The sequence below is a fragment of the Gastrolobium bilobum genome, unplaced genomic scaffold (genome assembly GCF_033153095.1).
Source record: "Gastrolobium bilobum isolate Gb01-03AN ecotype WA unplaced genomic scaffold, APGP_CSIRO_Gbil_v1 utg27913, whole genome shotgun sequence".
Classification (NCBI taxonomy): domain Eukaryota; kingdom Viridiplantae; phylum Streptophyta; class Magnoliopsida; order Fabales; family Fabaceae; genus Gastrolobium; species Gastrolobium bilobum.
The window spans coordinates 69,224-92,476 of record NW_026895939.1 but is presented as its reverse complement, the minus strand read 5'-3'; the positions used below and the strand labels follow the sequence as shown (position 1 = coordinate 92,476).

The 23,253-nt window shown below is 36.5% G+C and overlaps 1 protein-coding gene across 6 annotated transcripts in view; it reads right to left on the bottom strand.

Annotated features, from left to right (window-relative positions):
- Nucleotides 1–8,413: 8,413 nt before the first annotated feature.
- Nucleotides 8,414–23,253, bottom strand: part of LOC133296887 (phototropin-2) — a 56,497-nt gene continuing 41,657 nt past the window's right edge. For 3 of the 6 annotated variants that reach the window (XM_061495932.1, XM_061495934.1, XM_061495933.1), the window contains 6 exons: nucleotides 12,977–13,083; nucleotides 12,233–12,355; nucleotides 10,725–10,776; nucleotides 9,499–9,611; nucleotides 8,994–9,134; nucleotides 8,414–8,766 (listed from right to left, as the gene is read on the bottom strand). In XM_061495932.1, coding sequence (XP_061351916.1) covers nucleotides 8,650–8,766; nucleotides 8,994–9,134; nucleotides 9,499–9,611; nucleotides 10,725–10,776; nucleotides 12,233–12,355; nucleotides 12,977–13,083 — 653 coding nt within the window. In that variant the 3' untranslated portion in view covers nucleotides 8,414–8,649. Of the gene's footprint in view, nucleotides 8,767–8,993; nucleotides 9,135–9,441; nucleotides 9,612–10,724; nucleotides 10,777–12,232; nucleotides 12,356–12,976; nucleotides 13,084–23,253 lie in introns of those variants that run through there. The other 3 variants (XM_061495936.1, XM_061495935.1, XR_009749569.1) reach the window with 3 other exon arrangements.

Genomic DNA, 23,253 nt, shown 5'->3' with positions numbered 1-23,253 from the left:
TTTGCTCGTTTTGACTTAAAGTTGTGGAGCTATTGTTGATCTTAATCTTCTAGGAGTTAATAAAGGGATGGGGTGAAAGGGTTGAAACTAATCAAGTTGTGATATGAATTGATTATAGTTTAAATTGTTCATCATACTGATTTATTTTGATAAGGTTTCTGTTAAGGTTATCCCTAAAGATACTTCAATTGCCTTTGGTAAGGATGATGCCACGTAATATATTAAAGCTTCAAAATAAATGGATGCTTCAGCAGAACTCGTTAATTTTGTTTTTATTGCATGCATGAATGCTTATTATGTTTATCGGAAATCATTTTTTTATGCTGATGGAAAAGAAAATCTCTCACAAAAAAAAAAAATTATGTAAAAGAAAAAAATATTTTTACCCTTATAACTATGAGAAAAATAAATCTTATGTTGTAGGAGAATTCTAATCTCATGTCATAGATACATCAAGTGTAGGACTCATTTATTTAAAAAAAAAAAATGAGTGGCACACTTTTTATGGTGTGTGTAAGAAGGGTTTGTTTTCTTATGCAAAATGAGAAAAACAAACCCCTATAACTATATAATATCTTTAATACATAGTTTTTTTTTGACATGTGATAATTTTCTTATGCAACATGAGCACAATAAAACCATTAGATGAAAATAAAAGAAAGAAAATTTCTCTATAAAATTCACTTCTCACTTGCTTAGTATAAAGTAACTCATTTACAATGCTTCCTGCCAATTTTGGTCATTCTTATATATCATGGAAGCAAATTTTCTAGACTCTTCAAAGTAATTTAAAAATTAAACTTTTCGTCATATTATCTTCTGATGGGACGTAAATTCGTTCCCATCTAAACTCATTTTGATGGCAAAATACCATACGTTCCTTCATCTGATGAGCAACTTCAGCATGAAAATCACTTGTTTTACACATTTGTGACAAAAACACAGTGGGGGAACGGATGGTAACGTATTCCTTTAAAATATATTAAAAGGGGAACAGACTGAGACGCATTTAATGCACCTGCTCCATTCATTTAATGCTTCTGTACACTTTGCAGGTAACGTAGAGTTAAAGACTTCTAAAAAGCCAGGCGGTGTACCAACTGAGCAGCTGGAAACGTGAAGAGCAGAGAATCAAGAGTTCTCATTGGCTGAAAACAGAAGCAAAACATGGGAAGGCCTGCAAACGACGACTAATCATCACCAAACCCTGTTCCATTCAGCAATTCACGCAAGCTTCGCACTCTGCTGCCACCGTCCCGTCCCCTCATTCAAGCAACTAGCTCCAAGGGAATTACAGCCTTGCCCTCTTCCAGCTATAAATAGGACCTCCCTCACACAAAAACATCATCGAATCCTGGAGGGTTTGCAGTCCGAAAGGAAGAGATCACTTAGTAGTAGTTAGTAACTTAGTTTAATTTTTAGTTGTAATTATAGTTAAGCGACAACCCCTCTTCCCTTCTCTGTAAACAACCATCAAGACTCCTCACGAGCAATTACCCATCTTTCTCCATTTTCTGTTTCTTTTTGTAAACTGTCTTTTAAATTAATATAAGTTTTTTCTCTTCGTTCCAATCGTTATCTCTTGACTGAATCTCGGGTCTATGTGATCTCAGTTGAGAATAATTATGTTTAAACTATCAGCCATGAGCTGAACTATCTGTGGAACGGGTAAACTGTGAAACTCTTAAAGAACTGTTTTCAAAACTCTTGACCGAAACTTTTTGTATTTCTTTGGCTGAGTAAGCTATATTCATTGTGCGCCAATGGAAATTGGGTACATACTGAGAAAGGAACTTCCATAAGGAAGGGATTTCAGACAGCTTAGCCATTGGGGGAAGGTAGATGTCATGGCAAAAATGCTACTGGTCACCTTAGGAATAAGGGGCCAACTCGTCCATTTTAAGGTTCTGAACTAAGTACCTGTTAGAGTCAAGGGAGCCATAGGAATATGGAAACTTGTGAGCCATCTAGACCATGAGCTGAGGAATCAAAGTTGGCAAGCAAAAAAACTGGGACAAAGCCAAAAGGTGCTAAGTCTTGAGCAGAGAAAACAACCCCTTTAAGAGTGAAGCAGTGAATCCGTTCATTCTGTTAAACTGTTTTAACCACCACCCTGTTGTCTCTTGATTATGTTATTTCTGTTTTAGTAATTTTATTTTATTTTATTTAGTACTTATAAAAACTCCAATGATTGTTATCTCACCTTCTTCTAAACAGGAAGGATCACATACATAACGCAGCGAGCAACTGTTTGCCATCAGGTTGAACCTACTGTTCCTGAGGAACGTTGTCAAGACAATAGGGAACGTTTGACCAGACAGTTCATTTACTAACTCTTCTTCTCATTTTCACTCTTTATAAACAGTGATAAAACAATAATTAGCACTCTATCCTCGTGGGAACGATAATTTGGGCATTAATACTCCCTTTATTACTTGATGTGTGCACTTGCGCACTTGGGTTGGAACTAAGAGACGAATCTGTGTTCTGCAAGAACAGAAGAACGTCCCCTATCAGAACTTATATTTTTCACCATCAGCAAACCACCTAACATCTTCTACATCTGTTACAAATTATGGTTAGATTTTTTAGATTGGGGTTTGAATTACCCGCGCGGGGGATTGAGCTTACTAAAACAAATTAATGTTATGTAGGCATGTGTGAGGAAATTATGGGTTGAAATTTGTAATGTTAAAGTTTGACCAATTAATAAGTGCTTCAAACGATAGAATTTTCTGAACCTTAAAACCCATGACCTCGTAATTACATCACGATCATATACACATCAATATATACATTGTTATCGATATTCAAAACATAAGTATTGTTCAGAGAAGCATAGTTTTATTACAATATACTAATCATCAGTAATAACTTCATTAAGATCAAGAATTTAAGAGTGGGTGAAACACTGCTCCCTTGCATATTAATCACCACGATCATATACACGTCAATATATTCGTGTCGGAGCATGTCGGTGTCCGACACACATTTTTTTTCAAATTTGTGTGTGTCCGTGCTTTTCAGCCTCCTTATTCCATCTTTGAAGATGGGTAGCAAAATCGCCAAGCATGTGGTTGATGTCTAAATTTTTATTCCATTTAGTACTCATCAAACTCGCAAAATTAGGGTGATCCAGCCAAGAAGCAAGAAATCTAAAAGGCCTCATCTGTCACTAGTTCAATGCCGAAGATGTTGGACAAGTGTGGCTTCAATACTCAAGAGGGGGGGGGGGGGGTGAATTGAGTTTTATAAAAAAAATTCGCAAAATGTCTCCTTTGATATTTTAAAAAGTGTTTCTTCAATATAGTGATTTAATAAGGAAAAATCTAAGTGTGAGAACAAGTGTGTGATCAATAAAGTAAGCAAACAAATAGATAAGCACAATCTAAAAATGCAATTTCTATACTAAAGTAAGGAGTTTAAGGTTAGAGAAATTGCAAACTAGATGTATCCTGGTTCGGTCACCACCATCGTGACCTACATCCAGACTGAACTCGCTCGATCAAATCTTTTCACTAGCTATCAAGCTTGAGGGTGCTTGACAAACCACTATAATCTTTCAAGACTTCGGGCTCTTGATGCCTCACAATGTTACACTCTAAATTTTCTTAGGAATTTGATGACCTTTCAAGTGTAAGGGTTCACTGCCCTAACTATTCAAGAGATCAAATGGAGGTGTTTAACAATAGCTAAGTACTCTCAAAGTATATATTATACAAGTTGAAGAACTATGGGTGTTGACACTCTCACAAGAATAAAGCTCAAAGATAATTTATGATCAAGATGATTGAAAATAAGCAAATGATATATATGAATTAAGACAAAAATTATGATCAAGAAGAGTTGTCCAATCAATGGAACAATGGTCTCTATTTCTAGAGGGCCCCCAAGAGCCTTTGTACACCTATTTTCGCAAAACTAGTCGTTATTTTCGTCTTCTGGTACAATAAGAATCGATTCCTGCTCATAGGGAATCGATTCCCAACCTGTTGAAAAGGTTGGAAATACGTTTATAAGCAAAACATGTTTAATTGCTTGATTGAATGTTGAAAACATGTTTTTATAAATACGTGATGCTATAAATTCTTTGTGTAATCAAATGATAATTTAATGCATGTATTTCAACAGAAATATGTTTGAGATTATTCATGCAAGAACTCAATTACCCTCACAATTAATTCTAAGTCCTAAAGTATATTACTTGAGATTTCTTGGACTTAGATTCTTCTCTTGAAGCTTGAATCTTGAAGGACTTCATGAGTGTTAGTTTTTTTTTTTTTTTATTGTTGCAACTTGAAGCTTTCCTTCCATGCTTTGTTTGTTATCATCAAAATCCTAGAATCTTTATGTTCTGCATTGGTTCCATATAAGAGAGTTTCAATAAAAGAGGCTTATGATCTGATAACAACCTAGGAAGCACACGTACCTTAGAGTCTTGAAACATAGTCTCCAATTTAAATTAGTACAAACCCTATCGAGTTTTTTGTAAACTCTATTCGAGTGGTTCCACTTAGGGGTGTGAATGGGCTGGGCTGGGCTGGGCTTTGGCCTTCCTGGCCCAAGCCTACGTAAAAAAAAATTCAGCCTATCTAGCCTACTGGCCTATTAAAGGCTTTATTTGTAAGTCAAGCCCGGCCCATTTTTAAAAATAAGAAAGTCTGACATGGCCTACAGGCCTTGTAGGCCTACCACTGTAGATACTAAGCAAAAAAAATAATTGTGCAGAGCAAAGAAAGTTCTACTCATGCATGCACTAGTACTTCTCATAAGAAAAAAATGACAAACAAGAAAGAGTTAACATAATACCCCAGCTCTAGAATGTATATCATAGAGGAATAGAGTCAAAGAAATGGGGAAAATAAGAAAAATACAATTACTGGATGCTGAAATAAAGTCTACAAGAGAATGTCATTCATCTAAAAATCTTTAAACCACCATCAAGACAAGGGAAAGAAGAGTATTATTGAAAGATCTTCATCAGTAACATCATAATCCAGAAAGGTACCCATTGCTCCATGGTATTAAGCTGCAACAACATGTAAAAGACGAAGCCGAGAGTGAGAAGCGGCGGTGCACATAAAAATTAGGGTTGGTATTGGTACTTTGCCACATAAAATAAATATTATTTTATTATTTTATTTTAATAAATTAAATAGGCCAGCCTACAAGGCTGTAGGCCGGGCTTGACAAAATTGGCCTATGGCCTATTTGTTATAAAAACTTTTTTATAAGCCTAAGCCTACTCTATTTTTCTTAAAGGTCGGGCTAGGCCGGGCTTAATGTAGGCCGGGTCGGGCTAGTTGAGCCCATTTACACCCTTAGTTCAACTTAGGGCCTTGCAAAGTGAACTTGGGACCAAAGCACCTCACATCCTCCACATGACAGTTATTCAATAAATTATCAAACCTATCACATATGGCTTTATCCGGTTGAGAACCTCCTATTTTCTCTCCACCATTTTTAATGTCATTAAAATCTCCTGCCATGATCCATGGACCATTGACAGACTGACTAATTTGGCTAACGGAATCCCACATCTCATGACACTCATCTTCCCGTGGACTTGTGTAAATAAATGGTTGTGCAAAAAAATTCAGCGAACCCATCAATCCCAACCTTTAAATGCAGGAACTGATTTGATTATGTTATAAGTTGCACCTTAACACGACTAGAATTCCACATGGCCCATATTCCACCAGAGAAACCAACAGCTTCCTCAAAACAAGCTTTATTAAACTTAAGTTTTCTCATAATCTTCCTATTGTTATTACTACCTGTACGTGTTTCCATTAAAAATACCAAAACATTATCATGTTTTTCCATCAACATCTTTAGAGTTTGGCCAAGGTTGGGTTTAGTCGCACCCGTACAGTTCTGAAAAAGGACAGACATAAAATTAAATAATGGAATGTTGTAGGCTGAGCATGCACCTGCGACATGTGACCAAAACCTTCTTTCTCGTTCCACGCTGAGAACCAACAACTTTACCTTTATTAGGATTAATCCTCTACTGACTTGATCTTTCTCGTTCCACACTGCACCTTTGTCTTGCCATCCTCTCGAACTTCTAAAGTTACCTCTTCCATCGTTTGGGACAGATCATCCTTACGAGGATTGCTTTCATTTAATGGCATCTCGTCTCCTCATCAAACTCTTCTTCCTCCTCTGATCCCCAGTCCCCATTATGCTTCATGAAGACCTCTTTAAAGCTCGCTTCACCTTCCACCCAAGACTCATGTCTCTTTGCAAGAGACTGCTCATTGGAAAAAGCCCCCTCTATCTTTCTTCCTCCAATTCTCATATTTCCCCCCTTTTCCCTTCTATAGATATGCATTTTCAATATATATATATATATATATATATATATATATATATATATATATATATATAGAAAACTAGATAACTAGTAATATATATGATATTTTTCAGGCATCCTCCAAACCTATATTACTGATGTTTCGTCATTGAGCATAGCTAGGAAGCATGTTTCTAAGGGGGCGTTTTGTTGAAGAGAAATTTTTTGAATATTAGAAAAATGTAATTGATAGGGAAATGGTTGGAAAGTGAGTTTAGTAGGAAAATTTAAAAAAAGTTGTTTGGTTGACCAAAATATTACGGGGGAAATTAGAGTAAATTATCTGAGTCTATGTTTGGTTAAAAGTAAAATATTGATGGGAATATTGGTATTAATTACAAAATAACCTTTGATTTAATTTTTTAATGTTACAAAGCACAATCCCGTGTCTTCAACATATGCAGAAGCAACGTCTCCATATCTAGAACACACTCTGCTTCTTCTTCAATCTTCCTCTACAACTCAATAAGGACCAACAAAGTTTCAAGGGATGTTGAAGGCAGAAAAGGTGAAGGGGATCAGCTACTCCAACATGAAAAGATCAAGCCCTATACTTGAAAATGGGAGACAAGTGTCAAGTGTCATGGACACCATTGATGAATTGAACTTCATCTCAAAGAATGTGAAATTAGGTGATGCTCGTCATTGAAGCGTGTCCAACATAATGTTCAATATTATCCTCCGCATTTCTAGTTGTGTTCCCTTCTCGGTCACGCACCCCGCGGGAAGGCTCCTCCACCTTATTACCGAACTCCACTTTCAAATCCAAGTTTCCTGCACCCCTCATCCTGAAACAGCCAATGCAGCTTTCTTACTAGACTCTGCCTTACCACCACTTGGCACTGCAGACCCACCAGTACCCACATTATCATGAAAATATTTATCATGAACTCAATGATGGAATCAAGGTCTATATATAGATTTTTGCAAACTCTGTCGCCGAAGAGTGATGTGGTTTGCAACCCACAAATTGATATTTCTCACAGATGTTGGCGTTGTTTGAGGGTTACTTTGCTCATTGGTAAGAGGGGTAGTTTTGTCACAATTTTCATCCACTTGGTTTCATTTAGCAGGTTTTATGGAAATACCATGTTCTAAGTGGTTAAATCGCACATTGAATATCTTGCTTTTTTGCATGTGTTTGTCGATGGCTGGGGAACCAAGTTTCATGGGTATATTTTTGGTTTTCTTCTACCAAACGAAGACAAGTCATAATACCAAATATGGATGGCTGGGAAAATTCACAGAAAGCTTGAACCAAACGGCCCCTAAAAGCAAACATCTCTAGCTTTATTCAATGTACTTGATATTTTATGCTGATCTTACTGAATTTAGATTTGGTTCGAAGTTGTCTATTGCCAAATCACATGACAATTGACTAAAACCAAATCAACAGAAAAAGCTATTGCACTTGAATGTCTCAGATACAGTGATTGTTGAATATCATATTAATTGTACTTGTGTTCAGGGGCGGATCTACATAATGCTAGGGTGGGCCACCGCCCCCTCTAAAATTTGAAAGAAAAAATTGTGACAGATAAAGAGATATATGGTATTATCCAAAAAAGAAGAGAGATATATGGAGAAAGCTTTGGTTAATAATTTTGCTAAAAGGAAAAGATTCAGTTGTGACCTTATCCAAAACCAAAAGCCACACAGGTTTACTACTTTTGAATATGGCGAACTAGTCTATGAAATATACTTTAGTCTAGACAGGCTCTATTGAATGAGGAAGACGAAGAGATAGGAAAAAAGAAGAGAAAATGGTAGAGAAACGTAATATTATTTAATTTGTTAAGTGCCTAGAGTCTTAACAAACTATAATATTAATGTATTCCATATTCATTCATATTTTTCTAAATAAAATGGTTATTTATACAAAATGAGTAATATATTTGTCAAAATTATTTAGCTATGTTATAAAGGTGAACTAGGTAGATTGATTAGACTTGTCCTCACTCTTTAAGCTTCTACTTTCTCAATCATAAATATAATCAAGAACAAACTTCGAAATAGAATGGAAGACCAATTTCTTTCTTGATGATTCTTTAATTACATACATTGAAAAGGAAATTGTTTTGAGTTTTAGCACAGATTCAATTATAGATGAGTTTAACAATATAAAAACACATAGAATAAGAGTCAAGTGAAGTGATCTTAATTTCTATAATAAATTTCTTTAAAACTAGGTCTGTATTGTATATTTCAAATACTTTTATTTATAATATAGTATATTTTATTTTCGCAACCCAAAACCCAAATTCCTGTGTCCGCCCACCTTGTGTTAATCTTCAAAAAATATCCATATCAATCGAGCTAACGAGCACCCCATCATCTTCCCACTTCAAATCCTTTGCCATTGAATCTTTTCCTATCAATTGAAGAGGAACATCTAATGGGGGTGGACTCTGCACGAAATAGACAACTCAAAGTGGTCACTGAAATAATAATTTGAAAATAAATTGAGAGGTAGTTTTTCTTTATTTTTGGCACAAAAAGTTTAGGATGAGGGGTGAAACAACTGTTAAATTTTACTGGTTGAAACACGTCTAAATTGGCTTTGAGAGGACTTCTTTGAAAAGAGTAAATATGTTTCTAATCACTAACTCTAAAAAAGAAATCACAAGGACACTACCATGTTGCGGATTAAAGGCCAATTGATTCCGCGGAAAAAGGGATGTTGTTTGATTTCATTGGCACCAGTAATTGAACCTAGACGACTGGCAGGGTCTCTTTGCAATAGTGCATTAATCAATTGCCTAGCTGCAAGACTAGCCTGAAAATTGACGCATGATCAGAACAGTAGGTAACTGTAAGAATTTATATATGTAATTCATTTATTAGGCAATGTATTGCAGTAGTTGATGCATGATCAGAACAGTGCATTTACACATCTTTTTAGGTGGTATAGTTTATATGTATATGGATATCAATGAAATATATTATTTTCCACGAAACAGAAATTTGAAAGCAAATCCCTATATTTTTGCGTGCTTATGCTTTTCTATATGTATTTTACTACCCATTATTTGAAGTTGGGAATTGCATGTATTTGATGCAAAAACTTCTTAAATAGGTACCACCTTAAGAAAACGTCCCATAATTTTCAACTAGTAATATCCATCATTTTTTTTGTTTACCGGGATGCTGCTTGGAAAGGTAAGATCCTTGTGTAAGATGTTGGAAAATGTCTTCTGTCTATTCTTTCCTCTAAATGGTGTACGACCGTAGAGCATCTCATACAACAAGATACCTATATTCAGAACATGAAAAATAAAGTTGTGAATATTAAAATAAGGCATCAAGACATCAAAATTAAACATTAACTTAATAAAAGAGGATAAGGAATCCAACCAAGACGAGGGAATGACAAGATAAATCTAACAAAAAGGAGGAAACCATTAACTTTCATGTGCAAGCCCAGAAATGACTTTATATCTCCTATACACCACAAAACGAAAGGCCTTCAGGTTTGCAAAGTGAACCTGTATTGGCCCACTCGAACCTTGTGATGAATAATATTTAATTAAAAGAATGTGGGCATTTGATGAAAGAGGCTATGGTACTAAGTTAAGAACCAATTGAACCTATAAGTTGTTAGAGGGATGATAGGAGTGGTTTTCATCTTTAACATGCCCCCTAATGCAAAATATATGCAGGAAGCATGAATAAGGTATATTCTTCAAATTGTGTCAAGAAGTAATCATTTGGTTATTGTTGGAAACTATGTAAATAGTGCTTAGATTCATTGTATTAGAAAACCAAATCATGTAATTACATTGTGATATTCATATTTCTTACTATTTGACTATATGATTCATTTTCCGTTGCATAGTTCAAGCACATAGATTTCAGCACACGTCTCTCTTTTCTCTCTCTCAACATGGTATCATAGCCCGAGAGGCAACCCTCAGTCATGTACTCGTGTTTATCCAGTGGACCTATTGCCCACCAATGCCTTTCTCCCTCCGGCAAACGTGTTTTCCACTTCAGTTAGCTGTCGAATCACTGTTGTGTCATCTTTTCAGCAGTCTCCTGCCTCACCGTCATCATCAGCCATCACTGAAAGCCTTAACTAAGTTATGTTTTATGATTTGTTTCCTAGTTTAATTAGGATAGAATTAGTATAAATAGAGATTAGTACTTTGCAGTTTATATTACATCATTAATTTTATTATTCTTGGTACTCGTTTCTCTTTCTCTGTACCTAAATCCCTATGATCTCAACAATAGCTATTTATCCCCTCATAAATTTGAATGATATAACCAGAAAGCATGGTACAGAAATTCATTTGGATACTTAAACGAACAAAAAATAAGGCATGCCCCATTATTCGGATTCAAACACAAGGATGGAAGTGCTTACCGAGGGTCCACCAATCTATAGCACTAGTATGCCCAGCTCCGGTTATAATTTCCTGATATAAAGTACCTTTAAACCTTGAAAGATGATAACGATACTGATAACAACAAAAATAATAAAATAATTTTTTTGTGGGCATTATGCTTTTAAGTAGATTACATTAATATGCCCTCATGTTTGATGAAATTATAGTGATGTACCTCCCTTATTTGAATAAAAATTAATATGAAATCAATGCCAACTAGTTTCAAAGTTACAAAGATCTCTATTTTCTCTTTAGTACATCTCTACATGCCCACTTACTTATGAGCCCTGAGGATGAACCATGAACTATGCAAAACCCACCTATACTATGCTGAAATTATAGGGACTTAAGCGCGAAAGGAAGAAAATAGATAAAAGACTGAATAATATAAAATTTATATTGATTTGATATGTTATGATATGATACAAACTACGAAAACTGATCCATTATCCTAATATTAAACTCCATATCCTAATTAATAAATGAGGAAATAAATCATGAAGTATAAAGAGATAAGGACACTATTCCTAATAGATTAATATGAATCTTGGGAGAGCCTTTCCTCAATAGCTATCCCATGAGGTAGGAGAGTCCAAAATCCATATAAACCTTATATTAGTCACCCATATAACCAATATGGGACTCAAGTCCCATACCTTACAATTAGATCGTAACATTCCACCACACTTTGCAGGCTAGTTTTGCACTAGTCTTTTACTAGCCCTGGGCAAATATAAATTGATATGAACTTTGGGAGATATAGTAGAAGGCTCTGATATCAATTGATATGAACTTTGGAAGAACCTTACTCCAAAAGCTAGTCCATGAGGTAGGAGAGCTCAAAATCCATATAAACCCCAAATTAGTCATCCATATAACCAATGTGGGACTCAAGTCCTGTACCTTTCAATTAGATTATAAAATAGATCATCTAAGATACTTATTTTAAGATATAATCAAGATATTATGAGATATTTTTCATATATCCTAATTCCTAACTACTCTGATTACACTAACTTCATGATTTGTTTGACTATTGTATATAAAATAAGCCTAGACAATGTATACCCTTAATATATAATAATACAGTTTTTGAAAAGTTGTCCAGATAGCTACATTAATAATAAGCTTAATGCACATGATTTATAGGCTTCAACTTAAGGGGATGCATTGAAATAGATTGCATTAGCGTACAATTACTTCATTTATTGTAGATAGTTATACTGTTCTACTACAAGCTGCACATAGCCCACTATTTTCGAAACAAACATAAGGGGTTATAACACTTAGGTATTCAACTTACAATTGTTTCTTTCTCCCTCTTTCATTTCACATTTTCAATTTTAACATGGCAAACCTATTTTAAATTTAAAACAGAGGGATGTCAATGTAACTTTAGAAACGGGGGAGATTTACACATTAAACCTTAAGGGTGATCTTTGTCGTTTACTTATATAGTATGAAGCAGAATTGAAATTCACCATACAGGGGCAATGTATTCTTCAGTTCCAACAAAAGAGTTTGATTGTGTAACCGGCTCTGCAACAAATATCGGTGGTGGTTGACTTCGTGATCTTCTTCTATTAGTAGGTACTGAGTGCTTCACAACCTGCAGGAATAACTTCCAATTTAAGCATCTGATAATTATAAAGAAGAAAGACAACCCTAGAATATAAGTTCCTTTACTAATTCTAAGATGCAAGTCCCATAATGACGATGTATAGGAAAATAGAGAAAATTTTCTCAAGCTATGGAACATACATGGCAATACATTTTGTTTTATGTAGTAAGAGTTAACAAAAGTGCTGTTACTAAAATCAAATTGATTGAGATTGAAAACAAAAAGACTTGACATTTCCTGTAAAAGACTACAAGGATATGGTACAAAAGAAGAGCATCTAGACAAACCCAAAATACCATGAGACTTAGCTCAAGTGGTAATGAGAAGAGCAGTTGGGTTTTGATACCTTGTAACTCTCTTAAAGAAGTAACGAATAATCAAAATAAATTCTTTTAAAGAAAAAAATCAGAATTTTTTTTTTTTTTTTTCAAAAAGGAGAGAGAGAGAGAGAGATATTTGAAGACCTGAGTAATACATTTTCTACCAAACTAGATCACTGAAAATATAAAAAGTGTGTGTGCCAGGAACGCCATTTGATTTCTTATGGGTTCAGAATTTCCAATAATTTATATAAATTGAACGTGTTTATACAGGAATAAGGATACATACCTGGGGTTTACAATATGTCATAAATGAGAGGTCAAAATCAGTTAATACAACATGGCCATCCTTCTGAAGTAAGATATTTTCAGGCTTTAAGTCCCGATAAATTATGCCTAAGACAGATACAGTAAAAAGAAAACAATGTTCAGATAACTAAAGAATCAGACTCTTATTTTTTTTCGCTCTCATTATTGTGCATAATGGAAAATTCTTTCAAGACCAATTGCTTACAAGAGAATCACATGCAATATGTCATTGTAACATCCTAAAAATTTATAGGAACGATTAAGAAAGTATCATAAAAAGCCTACAAAAGGAATAAATACCATTAAAGAGTAGGTCATTGGACCATGGAGGAGAATTGGGCCCAAAAACAATGAAAGCCTTTAGTAGGATTAGCTCAAAACCAACAAGATTGACCCAAGAGCCTTAGGCCGCGTAGCCCAATAAGCCCATTATGGGAAGCCTTAACTAAGGTATAATGGAGGTTTAGTTAGTCTTTGAGCTAAAAGTTGGAACCATAGTTTATTAGATTTGACCCTAGTTAGAATAATCAATGTTAGATTAACTTAAGTAATGACTGAGATATACGATAGTTGAGTTCGCAAGCTAAGCCTAGAGCTTAGGACTAACCTAGGCATCATTTTCTCTTACCCTTAGTTAGTTTGTGTACGCAAGTGACCCTTGGTTTGTCTCTTATTAGCCGAAATCTATGAAGGACTAGGAAAACAAACTAGGTTCTAGGAAATCTTGGCTATATGATGAGTTGGTTGAAGTAAGAAAGGTCCTCATTGGCCAATTTGATGAAGGAGGATGTTATGAATGATGGGCCCAAGATGAAGAGAAGAGCTGGAGCCCTTTCTTAGGCCAAAGACTATGTTGTGTAGTCAGCCCAAGAATTGCAATACTGTCATTAGCTATTAGGCCATCACTTGGAGTGTCTGTTGTTATTAGTTGGACTGATGTGTGAGTCATTATATGGTGTCTTACGTGTCTTGTTGTCAATTCTGTTAGAGTATTGTTAGAAAACGCGGCATATATGCACGATAGGTGTCAATGGGAAACACACTTGAATATACAGAACTTTTTTCCAATTGTTTTTCTCTGATCTTCACGCGTTCTTCTTGTTTTCTTCTTTGAGATATCAGTATAGGATCCGCTATCCTATCATTGGTGCTTTCATCTCTTTGGAGCTCAACAAGATTTCACCATGCACGTTCAAGACTTGGCAGATGAGTTTGGAGCGTTCCAAATTCGTATTGATCGTAGCTTGGAAGGCATGCAAGCTAGGGTTGAGCAACGATTCAATGAACATCAAAATCAGTTCATCAGTATTAATGCTCAATTACAAGAGATTCACGCAGCGGTGGTAGGGGCAAATGTTCGAACACATGGTGTGCATTCTGTTTCCGGTACTGATTCTGGAGGAACTTCACAGCCGCGATTTGGTGCTGATGATCCTCGCTTACTCATGAAATCAATTCAGATGGAGTTGCCGGTTTTCAATGGCACTGATCCAAATAGTTGGAATTTTCGTACGGAATTGTATTTCGGGTTGCAGCAAGTTCCTGATGCACTTAAGGTCAGATTGGCTGGAATGAGAATGGAGGGTTTAGCAGGGCCTTGGTTCCAGTGGCTATTCAATGGGGGTTTAATCCAGTTGTGGGAGCAACTGAAATTAGCAATCCCTCAGCGATTTGGAGGTACTGCATATACATATTTGAGGGGAGTGCTTTCAAAGCTCACACAGGAGGGGAATTTGAATGATTATATCAAGAATTTTGAGGCTCTCATTAATCAGGTCACCGAGTTCTCTGATGAGGTGCTTATGAGCTTTTTTGAATCAAGATTGCTACCTGATTTATGAAGGGCAATTTAGCTACATTCCCCTACATCTCTCCATCAAGCAATGCAACTGGCCATTACATATGATGCCCATTTTGTAGATCTACGTTCCTCTTTTACATCTCCAGGGAGCAAGAAGAGTTTCACTAAGAGCTCTTATACTGTGGAGCAACCAAAATCGTTGAACTCCATCATGCCAAATCAGAAGCCTGTGTTTTCCAGCCCTGCCTTCTAATGTACCATTCAAGAAGTTGAGTAATGAGGAATTAATAAAGAAGAGGGAGTTAGGACTATGCTATACGTGTGATGAAAAGTGGAATTCTCGCCATAAGTGTAAGTCCCAGCATTTCCTAATGGTGGGAGATTGGGAGGATTTTGGTGATGAGTCTGAAGAACAAATTGTTTGGAAACCAGAATTGGCACAAGAGGTGACACATGAAGCTGCTTTACACTATCTGAAAGGTGAAAAAATCCTAGAGCTCTTCAATTTCGGGTTGAGTTCAAAGGTAAGTTAATCCCTATTCTGGTAGATTCAGGGAGTTCCCATAACTTCATCCAAAAGCAACTAGTTGATGATGTTGGCTTGCCAACTGTGAAAGTTCCTCGGATGCGTGTGTTTTAGGGGAATGGGGAGTTCCTCATTTGTGACAGGAAATGTTTGAGTGTACCATTGATTATTCAAGGGTATTCTTTTGTGGTCGCTTTGTGGATTATTGAGCTATCTGGCTTTGGAATTATTTTAAGCATTTCATGGTTGAGCCAACTTGGCAGGGTTATACATGACTATGCTAAGTTATCCATGGAATTTATGACTAAGGAAGGAAGGGTGATTTTACAAGGTGAGACTAATTGTAAAGCCGTGGATTCTGTTGAACAACAATGTTTGAGTTTAGAAGGAGAAGAGGAGAGAAGGAGGTGTCTGACATTCTACCAGAACTGTTGGAATTGAAACAAAAAATTCCTATTGCTATTTGGAATATTTTGGTGCAATTCCAACCTGTTTTTCAGTTGCCAAGAGGACTGCCACCTCCCAGGAGCTATGACCATGCCATTCATTTGGTAGACGGAGCACGACCAGTTAATGTCAAGCCATACAGATATGGTCATCATCAAAAGGAAGAAATAGAGAATCAAGTCTCTAAATTACTGGCTTCTGGATTAATTAAGGAGAGCAGGAGCCCATTTTCTTCACCTGTTTTGCTTGATAAAAAATAAGATAATTCGTGGAAAATGTGTATTGACTATAGGGCTTAGAACAACATTACCATTAGAGACCGTTTTCCTATACCAACCATTGATGAGCTACTAGATGAGCTCAAAGGAGCAAAGATTTTTACCAAGCTAGACTTGAGGAGTGGTTACCATCAAATATTATTGGTTCCAGAAGATACTCCCAAGACTGTATTCAAGACTCATGAGGGGCATTATGAGTTCTTGGTGATGCCCTTTGGGTTAACCAATGCCCCCTCAACCTTCCAGGCAGCCATGACCCATATGTTTAGGCCATATCTTAGGAAGTTTATTATAGTGTTTTTGATGATATCCTCATTTATCGTAGTTCTATGGAGGAACATTATAATCATCTTGTAATAACTCTGACTTGTTTGCAGGATATGGTGAAGCTTAGTAAGTGTGGGTTTGCATTGGCTGAAGTGGATTATTTAGGCCATTTGGTTTCTGGAGAGGGAGTGAAAGATGATCCCAAGAAGATTGCTGCCATGAAACAATGGCCACAGTCGAAGACAATTAAGCAGTTGAGAGGTTTTATTGGCCTGCCAGGGTACTATTGAAGATTCGTCAGACATTATGCAGCCTTAGCATCACCATTGACTGATATGTTGAAGAAGGATTCCTTCTATTGGACTGAGGAAGCTGCCCAAGCATTTGAAGCTTTAAAGGAAGTTATGTCTAGAACTCCTGTACTGTCTCTCCCTAATTTCTCCTTGCCTTTTATAGTAGAGACTGATGCTTCAGCTGTTGGTATAGGGGTTGTTCTCCAACAACAGAATCACCCTATTGCCTTCTTTAGCAAGAAGCTTGGACCGAGATGAGGGTAGCATCAGCTTATGTTAGAGAGTTGTATGCCTTAACTGAAGCAGTTAAGAAGTGGCGTCACTATTTGCTGGGCTCCAAATTTACCATTCGTAGAGATCACAGGAGTCTAAAGGAGCTTTTAACTCAGACTGTATAAACAGTTGAACAGCAAAAATATGCTTGCAAATTAATGGGTTATGATTCCTCCATTGAATACAAGCCAGGGACAGCCAATGTTGTTGCGGATTCAATATCAGAAGCTACTTTTTCATTAGTTGATCAAATCCGAGAGGAGAACAAAGTTGATTCTGAATTAATTACTATTCGCCTGAAGTTACAACAAAATGAATTGATAGATCCAGAAATCATTGATAGAGATGGTATCTTATACCATAAAAATCGATATTTGCTGGGAACAAATTCTGCATTGAAGGAAATTATTATGCAGGAAGCACACTCTACTTTGATAGGAGGGCATGCTGGAATTGCTCGAACCTTTTTGAGGTTATCTGCCTCTTTTCATTGGAAGGGTAAGAGGAAGGATGTCCATGAATTTGTCAAGAGATGTTCTACTTGTCAAATGATTAAGACTTCGACTTCACCCCCTCCAGGCTTGCTTCAACCGTTACCTATACCTGATGGGGTATTCGAAGACTTAAGCATGGATTTTATTACAGGAGTGCCAACATCTAAGGGGTTTAATGTTATATTGGTGGTGGTGGATCGTTTAACCAAATTTGCTCACTTTGGTGCCTTAGCCACCCCCTATACAGCTGCAAAGGTGGCCTCTCTATTTTGTGACATGGTGGTCAAACTATATGGGTTCCCAAGAACCATAGTTTCTGACAGAGACTTAGTCTTCTTGAGTCATTTCTGGTCACAACTTCTTAAATGCAGTGGTACAACGTTAAGGACCAGCACAACTTACCACCCACAGTCAGATGGGAAATCGGAGGTCATCAATCGTTATTTGGAGCAATACTTGAGAGCTTTTTGCCATGAGGAGAACCATAAGTGGGCATTGTATTTAGGATGGGCAGAGTATCATTACGATACTGCTGCACATTCAACCATCGGAATGACTCCTTTCCAAGCCCTTTATGGTAAGGCTCCAACAATGATTCCACCCTATCTTAAGGGTTTCTTCCGAGTTGAAGTCGTTGATGCTACACTGAGCCACCAAGAAGAGTTATTGAGGCTTCTCAAGGATCACTTATATAGTGCTCAGAATCGGATGAAGACACAAACTGATAAGCATAGGAAGGATGTTACCCTTTCTGTTGGTAATTTGGTGTTGGTTAAATTGCAGCCATACAGACAGATCACATTAGCCAATAGGAAATGCCAGAAGCTTGCCAAGAGGTATTTTGGTCCGTTTCCTATCACTAAGGTCTTGAGTCCTGTAGCTTACCAAGTGGGGTTACCTGAAGGATGTAGAATTCATTCATCTGTTCATATTTCTGTACTCAAGCCATTTAAGGGTGATGGAGCCACAATTGCTCTACCTTTGCCTGAAATCAGTAATGGTAATCATCTTGTTCAAGTTCCTCTGGCAGCATTGATGTCTAGAAAGGATTTGGAGATGCATGGAGGTAAAAGGCAATGGTTGATCCAATGGACAAATTCTCTTCCTGAAGATGCAACTTGGGAGGATGATGAGAGTGATGTCAACATGTATTATCCGGATTTTGTTTTTCCAGAAATGAACCTTGAGGACAAGGTTCCTGTGGAAGAAGGGAGCAATGTTATGAATGATGGGCCCAAGATGAAGAGAAGAGCTGGAGCCTCTTCTTGGGCCAAAGACTATGTTGTGTAGTCAGCCCAAGAATTGCAATACTGTCATTAGCTATTAGGCCATCACTTAAAGTGTCTGTTGTTATTAGTTGGACTCATATGCGAGTCATTATATGGTGTCTTGTGTGTCTTGTTGTCAATTCTGTTAGAGTATTGTTAGGAACATATATGCACGATAGGTGTCAATGGGAAACACACTTGAATATACAGAACTTTTTTCCAATTGTTTTTCTCTGATCTTCACTCGTTCTTCTTGTTTTCTTCTTTGAGATATCAATATAGGATCCGCTATCCTATCAGAGGATTAAACAACATAGGCTAATTGGTGATAGTAGGATAAGGAAATGATAGACCTTTGCCCTAAGAGGAAAAAAACCTAGGATCTACTAAACATAGGGATTAGTGCAACCGCTGTGTAAGTTGAAATAAGAAAAGCTCCCTCATTGGTCGACACATGTGATGGAGGATTACAGAGAATGTGATAAAAAATGAGATTCGTTTATAGTAAAAGGAGGCAAATAATTAGCAAGATAGGAGAGAGTAAAACAAGGGCTCTCATTGGTTAATTTCAAAAAAGAAGGATAAGAAGCTTCTTGCATGAAATTTCTGCATTGATGAAGGCATGCAAGAGGCTAGGGTTTAATGACCTGGACTACGTGGGGAAGAAGGTTGTCACGACCAAGAGCACAATAAATTGGGCAACCTAACTTCCCTCCAATACTCACCAACAACATTTGAAAGCTTTGAGAGAGAGCTTACAGATTGAGAGGGAGACCAAGAGCTAAGAATTATCGAGCTTTCTTTCAAAGGTTCTCAAAGGGGTAGGAATTATCTTATTTTTATACCATGGCATCTTCTTATTCGCAAATATCTCCAAACCAACTATGCCCACTGCATAGTAATCGTTCTAACGTTAATGGTGTAAATGAGTTGAGTTGAGTTAGGATTTGATTTAAATAGGTCATGTCTGTGTAAAATATTTTAGGCTTGACTTGATCTGTTAGCCTTATGTAGACCCAAATTAAAAATTTGGTCTGACCTATATTTAAAAAACAAAAGGCTTGCCTAGACCTGTTAGCTTGTTTAAGTCTATTACGCATTCAATAATTAAAAAATTAATTAAAATAATATTACTTTATAATTGAAATCATTAAAATAATAATTTTATTTATTTTATTTAAAATAAATAATATGATATAGGCCAGCATGTAAGCTTATATGCTAGTCCTTGTAAAAGAAAGCTTATAGCCTGCTTTCTAAAAAGTCTTTTTTAAAAGTTTGAGCCTGTTCTATTTTATTAGATATAGTAGGTCAAACTTGGCCTGAATAGATTGTCTAATCCATTTACATCCCTACTCATTGTGCCTTAATACTAGTGAGAAAGTCTTATTGCGCCTCCGTCTAGCAACAATACGATGTGCCTTCAACATTTGTAATGAGTAAAAAATTTTCTAACCAGGTCTTAAAATTCTCGAATCTAAAGCACCTTGTCCAAGTTATCCAAATCTCGGAGGCTTGTCATCATTTATTGCTACACATGCAGCCCGTGCCTTCAAAAGCCATCATATTTTAATGCTTTTTACACTGATGTTGGAATTCTAATGGAATTAGGGGCTAAAACAAAACTCTTAAGCTGCACATAAAGGTTTTTAGAAGAGAAAATTTGAGAGATAGAGTACTAAGTGAAGGAATTTTCCCCAGCCTTAGTCTTAGTTGGCTCAAAAGCTGATTTAGTTGAGTCACCAGAAAAAAGGAATTAATCCTCGCACATTAGTAAATTCAAAAAGTAATGGAAGGGAGACTTAGGAAGGAGGACTCAACTTCAACTATGGATTGAAGAACATTCTTCCCCTAAAGGTGATGACAAAGTATGACACATCTTCATGAAAGGTGATTGATATGAACCTCGATAGAGTCTCACCTTAAAAGTTAACTCATAAGGTAGGAGAAAAGTCCATATAAACCCCATACTAAACCCTTATATTTCCGATGTGAGACTCAAGTCTCATACCTTGCAATTGGATATAACATCTTACTAGCCCCGACGTCCAACAAACTGGCTTTGTGCTAGTCTTTTACTAGCCCTGGGCAAATACTGGAATGCCAGCATCACCAGCTACATAATTCAATTGCAACTGGGAGACATAGTGGAAGACTCTAATACCAATTGATATGAACCTTGGGAGAGTCTTACTTTAAAAGCTAGCTCATAAGGTAGGAGAGTTCAAAGTCCATATATACCCCATACCAGGCCCTTATGTTTCCGATGTAAGACTCGAGTCCCATAATATGAATTAAGTATGTGGTGAACAAGACTAACATTTCCAATCGACTGCTAATACAACTTCCCCACAATATGAATTAGGAACAGACATTTGGAATAGTACTCTTGTAATTTCCACTAAATGTTGATTCTTTCATTTGATAACACCATTTTCTGAGAGGTATTCAACATGTGAGTTCATAAATAATATCATGTTCCCTTAAGAAGGTAAAAAATGGCAAGTTGACACACTCTCTACCATTTCCAGAGCACAAGGACTTGATAGACTTTTCAAAATGTGTTTTAGTAATAAATAAAAGTCAACAAAATAATGGTATACCCTTTTGATTTGACTTTCATCTGGAATAACCAAGTCACTTGAGTATTGTAATCAACAAATGAAACAAACCATCTTTTATCGAAAAATATTAGAAATAGAACAAGATCCCCAAACATCAGAATTAATAAACGAAAAAGGTTCAACATTTTTTTGAGAACTGGGAGAAAAGGTTACCCCATGATGTTTAGCCAGTTTACAAGCATCACAGTGAAAATATTGAACAACTTTTGAAAATAAAAAGGGAAACAAAAACTTTAACAAAGAAAAAGGAGGGTGACCTAAATACCTATATTGAAGCCAAATTTGTGAAGCGCGAGACTAAGAATTGAACTTTTTAACTGGTAGCTTCTGATTGTGACTGCCAGGATCAGGTTTGTTGAGGATATAATATAACCCTCCCTGCTCTTTAGCAATGCCAATCATCCTTCTCGTGGAACTTGAAAGACACAATGAAAATGGAAGAAAGTGACTGCAGAATTTAAGTCTTTGGTTATTTTATGAATGGAAATCAAATTACTGGAAGTTATGGAACATGTAGACATTTTTCGAGTGTAAGGAAGGTTGGAGGTTGATAGTATCACAACCAACAACAGAGGTATGGGAACCATTAGCTTCGGTTGTAGTATGCTTAGTGTAACTAGGTTGATAAGAGTGAAAATGTGATGAACTAAAATTCATATCATTAATAGCTCTAGGGATTAGGTTTAGAGCCTATGAGCCTTTAAAGGCAGTACTAGAGGTAGTTAAGGGTTGAAAGAAAATTTCGTATTTTCCATAATTTAGTGTCTGATGGTAAGGACAACCCTAAACAAGGAAAAAAGTCTATTGGGGAGCACATCAAAAAATCAGAGAGTAGAGAAGAAGGCTGAACAAATACCAACGTAGGGTGCAAACAACTGGAAACTCACCAGATCTAAAGAAAGAAGGGTGCAAGCACCCTAGACAACAAAGGAGAAGGCTGGACAAACACCAAAACAGGGCCCAAGTAGGTGGAATAGAACTCACTAGATTCGGGAAGAGAAGACTGGGATAGATCGAACATGAAAATACACTTATGATTTGTGGGTTACCAGGCAGAAAGATTGCCAGAAAATTTTTTCAGTGTCGACCGATTGTGGGTGGCAACGGTGAAGGGCAGACAACGAAGGTTAGACCAGTAGTTTTCAAGCATAGTGAAGGCACTACAGATAACAACCCGCAATTAAGGCGGCATTCTTACTAAAGGCAGTGGATATAACAAAGTCAAACGACTGCAAGAAAGGTAGACTTACGGTATTGCTTGAATAATCAAGTACATGGATTTACAATATACAGCCTGATACAAATAATTGTTAATAATTACATACCTAATTAAAGGGATAATTTTAGGGAGGCATATTGGGAGAAACCATATATAAAGAACCAATTCAACCCAAAAGCTTAAGCTGTTGTGATTTTATATATCTCTAACACGTCCCTTCACACAAGAGCCTACTAGGTTTGAAGGATGGACAATGCACAGGCCCATTTACCTTTGCTAAGAAACTCCATAAAATTTAATTAATTATTAATTAAATGGATGGCGGAGAGGATCGAACCCGTGATATCGATGCTCTGATACCATGTAAAGAACAAATTTAACCCAAAAACTTAAGCTGTTGGGTGAGGCTACATTAATAGTTTTATATATCTCTAACACCACACTTATAATTTGTATCATAATTTCCCTATAATATGACTTATCATAATCTCTCTCATAAAGGAATACCAAACCAATAATAATTACAATATATACATGGAGTATTTACAATAGTGTTACTGAAGACACCAACAGATTCGGCTCAAAAATTTATTGTCAAGGTCTTCCCATTGACTAAAACGGTCAATATGAGAAATGATATCACCATTCAGAATCTCTCCGGGAAGCTTGGGAGAGGTACAAGAATTTGCTTAGGAAATGTCCTTCTCATTCGCTACATAAATGGCTTCAAGTTCAGATCCTCTATAACGGTATGTTGGGCCTTTATT